This window comes from Xyrauchen texanus, chromosome 24 (genome assembly GCF_025860055.1).
Source record: "Xyrauchen texanus isolate HMW12.3.18 chromosome 24, RBS_HiC_50CHRs, whole genome shotgun sequence".
NCBI lineage: Eukaryota > Metazoa > Chordata > Actinopteri > Cypriniformes > Catostomidae > Xyrauchen > Xyrauchen texanus.
In genome coordinates, this window is record NC_068299.1 from 36,974,638 (window position 1) to 36,985,292 (window position 10,655).

At 39.9% G+C, this 10,655-nt stretch overlaps 1 protein-coding gene across 1 annotated transcript in view; it reads left to right on the plus strand.

Annotated features, from left to right (window-relative positions):
- The window catches only part of LOC127617763 (microcephalin-like), an 80,780-nt gene extending 71,426 nt beyond the window's left edge, over positions 1-9,354 (plus strand). The window contains 1 exon segment of the mRNA XM_052089840.1: positions 9,100-9,354. Within this exon segment, the coding sequence (XP_051945800.1) occupies positions 9,100-9,354 (255 nt within the window).
- The last annotated feature ends 1,301 nt before the right edge of the window (positions 9,355-10,655 follow it).

Consider the following 10,655-nt stretch of genomic DNA (forward strand, 5'->3'; position numbering starts at 1 on the left):
TTAATTATAAAAGACTGCAAAAGCATTTTCACAAGTGATCTCAGACTTTTGGATCCCACTTAATATCTGGAACATGTTTGGGGAGAAAAGCTGAGAAACAGTTTGTTTATAAAAGTATCTGGCTTTCGTTCAGAGGACATTTGTAAAAGTCCTTCTCATGTCATTTTAATATGATTCCTGATCTCCATTAATGCAGCAGCTAAAAATATTCATCTCTAGTTCTCAAACAATTCTTATATGGGCATGCATTTCTTTTTGTGGTCATATTGCCATGTTCTTGGAAACGACTAGCAGTTGATTGTGTTTTGATGTTTGTTTTGTCCCGTTGTTCATGGTTTCAGATGTTTCTTTTGATGTTCTGTTTTTGAGTTTAAAGCATTTTTTGCATTACTCAAATTGCCATTTGTGCTATAAAATATTTGGAACTGCAATAGGATTGTGGCCTTTTTTTGGTGCAGAAATTATTTTGATATTATCTCTTTAACATCAGGTTGTAAGGTGTGACTTAAAGAAGTTGTTAAACTGATGACTGATATTTATCCAGTTAAGAAAAAGACATAAAAAATACACCCAGATGGGGCCTGAGTAACTCAGCGAGTATTTACGCTGACTACCACCCCTGGATTCGCGAGTTCGAATCAAGGGTGTGCTGAGTGACTCCAGCCAGGTCTCCTAAGCAACCAAATTGGCCCTGTTGCTAGGGATGGTAGAGTTACATGGGGTATCCTCCTCGTGGTCGCTATTATGTGGTTCTTACTCTCAGTGGGGCACGTGGTGAGTTCTGCGTGGATGCCTCCTCAGGCACTATGTCTCTACGGTAACACGCTCAACAAGCCACGTAGTAAGATGCGCTGAGGACTTGGGAATTGGGCATTCCAAATTGGGGACAAAAGGGGAGAAAATCTAAAAAAGAAGCAAAATGTACAGTGGGGACCAAAAGTCCAAGACCGCTAGTGGAAATGCTTTAATGCAAAATGTTTCATTACATTGTAATATCAGAATAGCAATTTGAGTAAAAAATTTGAATAAAAAAATTAACATTAATTTCATAATTTTTTTAGTACTTTGTCCTCCATTTTGCTTTATTGACAGCATGCACTCGAGCTTGCAAAACAATGCCCGATGATCCATGTTATCCAGCATGATTTGATTTTATGTTCCAAAGAGCATCTTCCCTCAATTAGACCTTTTTTATAAACACAATGAGTTAACATTGTGGTCAGTTTCACAAATTTGTTTAAACCTGATTAGCAACCAAGAAATAGTGCATAATTTTTAATATTTACAATGTATTTTATCTCATAACTTTGTTTTAAATTGTTCAAAATCCTAAAACTTTATTTCCAGGTTTATTTCCAGGTTGAGATTTGATTTTCAGTGTGATCACAGACATTTGGAACTCACTCTTCAAAATAACAAATAGCCTAAATTAGACTTTTGTACATTTTAATTTCATTTAATTAGATCTGCTTTGAAAATGGAAATCGTGTGTTTTAAAGTATTAATTACATTTGAGAAAAAAAACAGAAATTCTTATTATCCATCAGGGAGTTTCCTCATTGAAGATAATACATTATACTTGCCTGAGAAGCTGACATGGAGGAAGGGGAAGGCAGGTGTTGTGGAGGAAATAATTCCGCTCAGAGGATGTTTTGTCTGTTAGCCCCTTGGGTGTCTCTTCTGCTTGAATATCATGTGTCCTTGTCGTCACTTCCATTAACACCTGAGAGAACATTGCTATATGATGACCATCAAAGCTTCCATTCAGTGTTGAGTGCGTCACAGGTTTTTCTGGAAATGCACCAGAACAAACATGACAAAAATATGTATTTGACGAAACAAGGGTTATGTGAAGATTAGGGTGAAGAATTATGTATAAGTCTCAAAAAATGTCATGCCATTCTGTTTATTTTGATCTCTTTTGTTCATCACTGATGTCTTGGAAGTGCACAAATTGATGGCTAGGCCTGCAGGAATCTGCACCCAGAAAGCTCTGCAGAATTGAAATAGTAAACATAAGGAGGAATCCCCTACCAGCCGCTGAAACGCGGCGGGGTCTGAGACCGCGAGGGGAGAAGGGGCTCGCTGCCGACTGCCTGGAGCGGGAGAACCGCTGCCAGGGGCGGGGGAGACCCCTTCTGTTCCCCAAGAACGCAGCAGGGCATTCCGTCCGCCAGGGGCTGGAGGTCTGCCTCTTATTATTATTATATATTTTGATAATATTAATAAATTAAACTTAAACTGCTTAATGTACCTACTCCATTTATACTTTGGTTTTTGTGAAATTTATAATTTGTAAGAAATTATATCGATCTTCCATTCACCTCCCATTTATAGAATGTAAGATATTCAAAATATAACAGTGGACATAAAGGTTGTCACAATACCAGCATTTCAGTTGTCAGTACCAATATCAGTAAAATGTAATGATTTTTTTTACCACGGCAAAAATAGGTAATATACTACCAAACAAACCAGACTAATCTCACAGTGAAATCGGAAACAGTAGTTCGACTTTTGCTAAAATCGGTCTTTGCGTTTCGAAATTCAAAACTCTGCCCCTAGTGGCCAAAGCAGTGTTGTTGGGTGTATGGGCACGTGTGAGCGATTTTCAATGTTTAAATCCATTCCACAGAATCCTGCAGATTTTCCCTCACAAGCAAAGCAGAGAATGTGGAGAAAAGTGCACAAATTCCATGTGGGCTCACTGATGACCACAGTGGAGCGTGCTTGTTTCAGAGCTGCCATCGTGCAGGTGATTGGGCGGAATCGCTTCACCGCATTACATGCTGTTTGTGCTGGTCATTTTATGTCACAACTAATTTACAGGAGGAAGGAAATTACATGACATCCTTCTTTTTCTTAAACGGTGTTTACAAATCTCTGTCCCTTTTATTCTGATGAGAGGATTTGTCATTGCCAGATTCAGTGGACTATTTTTTCCTTTCATTACACAAGAGACCTGCTGGGGTTTTGGAACTGTAACTCTGTACATACCGTAAATAGGTCAATCAATTTGGTGACATTCCGGCTTTGAAACATTTGAAAAATAAAACATACTTCGTGTTTTATCATTACAGGGACATGTTAAAGATTGTATAAATCATACTGGTCCAGCTAAAATACAAAAATAAATAAATAAATAATAATAAAATTAGATGTCCATCTATGATAATAATATAATAATAATAATAATAATGGGCTTTGTCAGGGTGGGCATTCAGTGGACAAATTAACCACTACATGGTCTGTGATTGATAACTAGAAAACATATTTGTAAACTAATATTTATGATTTTATTTCTTTTAACATAAATACTGTATATTTAATTTTTTCATTATATTAATTTCCCATATATCTTCCCATAACAGGGTGGACATGCTATGCTTGCTATGCACATGTGACTAACACCACAAAATAAATGAAAACATAAGTAAATCAAAAACGAATAATTTTGCAGAATGGCTTATGAATGGCTTATGTACCACAGTGTGTACGTAACTTGCGTTGTGAGTAGGCTGTTGCAGATGCAATGGTTGGCCATTAACCAATTCAGTAGTAAAATGAATGCCACTGCAGCAGCCCTAGTGTGAAGTCTTTTGTGAATGAATGACAAAACATCCCATTTTTTTCCAGCTGTTAAAAGCTACAATTAATTAGCTGTATAAATGTGTCTCTAACATACAGTATTGCTGTTATATAACACTTGTTATCCTGCTTTCCTTTTGTGACATTTTATTCCAAAAAACCTCAGAACTGTTTACCATTGTCTCTTTTAACAGAGCTTAAATTGTTATGTCTCCAATGCTTCAACACTTTACAATTCTCTCCTGACATTGTTTCAGTCGGTTCTTCTGATTTAAAGCAGGTTGAAACACTTGAAATCCTGCAGCAGGCAAAATTGTAAAACAGAGCAGATTGTCCCTTTCAGCCTTGCCGCTGACCCATGGCAGTCATGGAGCACGCTCCAGAGTTTCCCCCCAGAGCGCACTCAACAGTGATGTAAACGTGTGCCGTGCCAGCATTCTGCCTGTTAGCGTGCACTATTGAGAGCATTCGGACAGGGATAAAAGCCTGCCCAGATTGGAACCCAGGGAGCTCAAACGAGGCGCAGAAGATGCCATTATGTGTAATCTTTGATGTATTACCCTGATCAACTGCAAACTGTGAGTGTCACAAGAACTTTGTCATGCTCATATATCCAGCACAATGGTGTTCCCATCATTCATGTGCTGCAGTAAGATGTAAAGTACCGCCTCTTGCTCTGTGCAAGAGTATTTTAAAGGTTAGCTCATTACTTACACATGTTTGATAGAAGTGTAAAAATCAGCCTGATCTCATGGAAATGACATGACTGTAGCATTGTTTTATTATAAGTCTCGCGGCAATCATGAGTTGAAATGTCCACTGTATGACTCTAAAAGCGTGTTACATCTTTTCCCAGACAGGTTTTTAAGGTTAATGCTATATCGAATTTTAAATCAACAAAACCGAACTCCCTACCTTAAACCTATACCTAACTGATAGTGTCATTAAAAGCAAATATGATGTGAAAGTGCTTTCTGGAGCAACCACGTCATTTTGTGATGCTTCTGAGACTTTCGGCTCACGTGTCAACTCACATGCTCTTCAGGGCTCGTACTCCGCTCCTTTGCATCAGTTGAGTTATTGCGCAATTTGATCACGTTTAAAAATGTTGTTTATTATGTAGTGCTAATGTTAAAATGTATCGCCTTCCAAGTCATGCGCTATAATTAGTGTTTTGACATGATAGGATAGCATTTAGATATAGAAATAAATAAAATAATATAGGCCTAAATGCTCAAGCGCACATACATTCGTTCTGTCTGCTCAGACTAACAACCTCACCTGTTGTCCCTGTCAATCAGACATGCAGTGCCAACCAATGATCCAAAGATGCGTGATGGAGTGCGGAGCCAACGTATTATGTTGTTCAGATTGTGTTCATATAAATTGTTACATTTATATGCACTTTGTTTATATATAGTACATTAAAAAGTTATTCTTTAAATGCACATGTGAAAAAGCATCCTTCATTTTTACATTTATTTCAATTTGTGGGATGCTGCAGTTTTGCAAATTGTTATTTATTTTTCTTTGATATGGTGCAATATTCTATTATCAGTACCGCCACTCCCCACACGCATACTACGAAGTCTGCATAGGGCACCAACTCCCTGGGGGGGGCACCATCTTACCCTCGGAGGGCACCAGAATTTCCACCGGCTGCCCTTCCTTGCACGTTATACGTTATTCAAGGACCCGAAAGCAGTTGCCTCACTTCACGCAAACCCCCTGATGTCAAGCCTTTAGAAAATTAGACCGTTAACTTCTGATAGGAGGTGTACTGAATTGGAGGTGTACCTGTGGGTGTATTTTAAGGCCTACCTTCAAACTCTGTGCTCTGTGAAAAACAATTGTGGACCTCCACAAGTCTGGTCATCCTTGGGAGCAATTTCCAAACACCAGAAAGAGCCACATTCATCTGTACAAACAATAGTACGCAAGTATAAACCCCATGGAACCATGCAGCCATCATACTGCTCAGGAAGGGGACACATTCTGTCCCCTAGAGATGAATGTAGTTTGGTGCGAAAAGTGCAAATAAATCCCAGAACATCAGCAAAGGACCTTGTGAAGATTCTGGAGGAAACGGGTAGACGAGTATCTATATAGTCAAGGTTCTGGAGTAGCTATCACAAAGCCCTGAACTCAATCCGATTTGACTCAGTTACACCAGTTCTGTCTGGAGGAATTGGCGGAAATTCCAGCAACTTACTGTGAGAAGCTTGTGGAATGCTATCGAAAATGTTTTATCCAAGTTAAACAATTTAAAGGCAGTGCTACCAAATACTAACAAAGGGTATGTAAACTTCTGACCCACTGGGAATGTGATGAAAGTAATAAAAGCTGAAATAAATAATTCTCTCTACTATTATTCTGACATTTCACATTCTTAATATAAAGTAGTGATCCTAACTGACCTAAGACAGGTAATGTTTTCTACGATAAAATGTGGAAATTGTGAAAAACTTAGTTTAAATCTATTTGGCTTAGGTGGATGTAAACTTCTGACTTACATTTGTGCATTTGGCAGACGCTTTTCTCCAAAGCGACTTACAGTGCACTTATTACAGGGACAATCCCCCCCGGAACAACCTGGATTAAGTGTCTTGCTCAAGGATACAATGGTGGTGGCTGTGGGGTTCGAACCAGCGACCTTCTGATTACCAGTTATGTGCTTTAGCCCACTACGCCACCACCACACCACTGTTGTGGCAAGGAGGAGGGCAATGATGACACCTAATCAGGCTAATCAAGCCGACCAGAGGGATAAAGGTTCAGGGGAGCGAGAGAACAACAGGCAGATGCACTGTATACTTTTGTATTTATGTTTGTGTCTTTTTGTTAGTCATTAAATCATTATTTATGTTGTCAAGCCGGTTCTCGCCTCCTCCTTTCCCTTTTATCCTGTTACAACTGTGTATATATTAAAAAGAAATGTCCTCTCATGTTCAACTGCTTTTATTTTCTGCAAACTTAACATGTGTAAATATTTGTATGAACATAAAAAGATACAAAATGTAAGACATGAACTGAACAAGTTTGACAGGGGGGGGGTCAAAAGTAACAATCAGTATCTGGTGTGGCCAACAGCTGCAGTGCATCTCGTCCTCATGGACTGCACCAGATTTGCCAGTTCTTGCTGTGAGAAGTTACCCAACTCTTCCACCTAGGCACTTGCAAGTTCCCTTGCATTTCTGGGTGGAATGGCCTAGACCTCAGCCTCCGATCCAAAAGTTCCAAGACGTAAGATCCGGGATCTTCGCTGACTATGGCAGAACACTGACATTCCTGTCTTGCAGGAAATCACGCAGAGAATGAGCAGCATGGCTGGGTGGCATTGTCATGCTGGAGGGTCATGTCAGGATGAGCCTGCAGGAAGGGTACCACATGAGGGAGGAGGATGTCTTCCCAGTAACACACAGTATTGAGATTGCCTGCCATGTCAACAAGCTCAGTCCGATGATGATGTGCACACCACCCCAGTCCATGACGGAACCTCCACCTCAAAATCGATCCCGCTCCAGGGTACAAGCCTTGGTGTAACGCTCATTCTTTTGATGATAAACGTGAGTCCGACCATCATCCTTGGTGAGACAAAACCGTTACTCGTCAGTGAAGAGCACTTTTTGCCAGTCTTGTCTGGTCTGGTACATCCTGTACCTGTCCCTCAGGTGTGATATTTGGATGTACCGATCCTGTGCAGTTGTTGTTACACGTGGTCTGCCACGGCTAGGACAATCAGCTGTCCTTCCTGTCTCCATGTAGCACTGTCTTAGGCGTCTCACATTACGGACATTACAATTTATTGCCCTGGCCACGCCTGCAGTCCTCATGCCTCCATGCAACATGTGTAAGGCACGTTCACGCAGATGAGCAGGGACCCTGAGAATATTTATTTTGGTGTGTTTCAGAATCGGTAGAAAGGTCACTTTAGTGTCCTAAGTTTTTATAACTGTGACCTTAATTGCCTACCGTCTGTAAGCTGTTAGTGTCTTAATGACTGTTCCACAGGTGCATGTTCATTAATTGTTTATGGTTTATTGAACAAGCATGGAAAACATTGTTTAAACCCTTTACAATAAAGATCTGTAAAGTTATTTGGATTTGAACTTATCTTTAAAATACAGTGTCCTGAAAAATTGATGTTTCTTTTTTGATGAGTTATATATATATATATATATATATATATATATATATATATATATATATATATATATATATATATATATCTTTTGAATGCATTGTTTGATTTAAAAGAAAATTATGCATCATCAACGTTATGTCCTCAGGATACCAGAACTTTTTGGAGACAGCGCCACCTATAGTTAAAAAGATAAAAAGACACACTTGTGTGCTGACTAGAATTGGCATGTCTCTTAGCCATGCTAGCTTAAGCTATGTCTAAGGTTCTTGACTATACGCATTTCCAAGGGTTGTGGTTTCGATACCCACTTTTGCAAGTCATCCATTAGAAATTTCTGGCAATTTTTGCATCGTGCTTTCTGAATGGTTGCTGGTCTTTTCCCCAATCAATTTTTATTTTTCATCATTGTTGAAAAGTTACATGAATTCAAAGTTGATCATGGTCACTGCTGTGCTAGGCTGTGATTATCCTCTGCTTGGTATGTCCCTTTAGTGACTATCAATGTTGTGCTGTATATTCTAATCCATCCAGTAGCGACTTGTCTTGTGGTGTGTGCTTTGTGTTCTTTTGGTTTTGCAATGGTTGCCATGTTGGTATTTGGTCCCGTAATTGCTGCTTACAGCTATATTTGTGGATGGTATTGTAAGCATAAGATAAGATAATTGTAAATTCTTCTGGTTTGTGGATGTGTGAATTGAGGGCATGTGGCTCAGTTGCTTGTGTTTCTGGATCCCCTGTGCATTCTTCAATCTGTTGCATGCATGTGTAGTAGTTTATGATACCGTTTTTCACTCAATACGTGTCTCATCAACTTTAAACACGAGCTCTTTTCTGGCTTGACATTTACATTAAATCCGATTGAGACAACAATTTACGTTTTTGTCAGAGCAAGTATTTACATCCTTTAGATGCATTTTAGAAATGTAGCATTAGAAATATTTCTGTATTTATTTCTAATAGTTTGAAATGATTTTGAGTTGCAAGTTACGGAATAGCAACAGCCTTTCTACCTTGTAGAATACAGTAATTATATATCTTTTCTTTTCTTTTTTTTTTTCATTTATTTATTAAATACCTAAGCGGTATTGTATATTTTAAGCTTTAGTGATCTGTGGTTGCTGCTATTAATAACCTTTGAAATACAGCAGTTGCATATATTTGGATGTAGATACGTGAGCTTTATGAATCATTCATAAATAGTCATATAATATAATAAACCATATCAGAAAATCATGATTTTATTTATTAGGTCTATTGACAACATTCATTACTTTCCCCCGTCTTCCAGGTTTTATGGACTTTGCTCATGTTAGTCATACTACAGCACATGGAAAAGAAGATTGATGTAGCAATATGTTCTCTCACAGGTATGCCGTCTGCAGCAGCATCTGTTCGCTGGGGAGCATCAGCAGGACCTGTTCCAGGATCAGTCGCTCATGTTCGTGTCCCCACACTCCCAGCCCCCCTGCAGCAGCCTGACTGAACTCATTCAGCTGTGTGGAGGAACCGTGTGCCGCAGTGTGCGACAGGCAGGGATCTGTATCGGAGGGTATAAGGGCAAGAAACCAGAGGAAAGCCGCAGTCTGTCTGAACAGTGGGTTTTAGGTAAGATAGCATACTGATACTGATGATGATGATGATAATGGTGGGGGGTGTTTCTCCCCTTTTTCTCCCAATTTGGAATGCCCAATTCCCAATGTGCTTTTTAAGTCCTCTTGGTTGTGTATTGATTTGCCTCAATCTGGGTGGCGGAGGACGAATCCCAGCTGCCTCTGCATCTGAGTGCGTCAACCCATGCATCTTATCACGTAGCTTGTTGAGCGTGTTGCCACGGAGACATAGCGCCTGTGGAAGCTTCACGCCATCCACCGTGGCATCCATGCTCAACTCACCACGTGCCCCACCGAGAACGAACCACATTATAGTGACCTTGAGGAGGTTACCCCATGTGACTACCCTCACTAGCAACAGGGCCAATTTGGTTGCTTAGGAGACCTGGCCGTAGTCACGCATCACACCCTTTGACTCAAACTAGCAAACTCCAGGGGTGGTAGCCAGCGTCTTTACAACTGTGCTACCCTGCCCCTGCATACTATTTATTTTTGTATTTATACGCTGGGTCCAAAAAACCCATTATACACTATGCAATGTACATTATGCACTCATTATGGGGTTGTGGTAAAACATTTGACTTAAGTCCAAATCTTCTTTGCTCAGCCACGAATGCTGAGCATCCACATAAACGAGTGGGCAAATTTAGTCATCAGCAGAGTACCTGAGTACTGAATGCATGCAGCCAGATTTTTCTTACAGCGCTTCTCTAAACGTGCGGTATTCACATGCACCTGGAATTATTTGCACTTAATTAGTGGGTCCACAAGGTGGCAGCACTCACAATTGAGCTGTTGCTGTCACAAAGAAGTGCTAGAATAAGTTGTAATCGCCGGTAAATAACAAGAGACAAAAGACATCTTTATGGGTTTAAACTCCTGAAGAGAAATAGCCCAGTATCTCATAGCTGTCGTAGCACGCATGCGCCAACTGCCCTGTGTGTGCGCACGCGCATTCAAATGAGTCATATTTTTAAAGGCCAATTTTCAACTTTACACCGACACCAAGCGTTCACCTCAAAACCGAAGCATCCTTTGAGCATTACATTTGTAAGGTGCTGTCTTCACTTAGATTTTGCTAATTGCTACATTCTCCATTATTTACAATTGTTTTGTCAGACCAACAACATAGCCAGGTAACTCTGCCCCTACCACTATGTCTGGCTAGCAGTGTGTGCTGAGTGCACGAAGTGTCCAACATTCCACGCTCCATTTTGACGGTTGGAAAAGTGCATCATCCGGTTACTTGTAGTACATTTCTTTTTGTTGCATTTTCAGTGTTAACATACTACTCGCACTACTTAAACTACAAA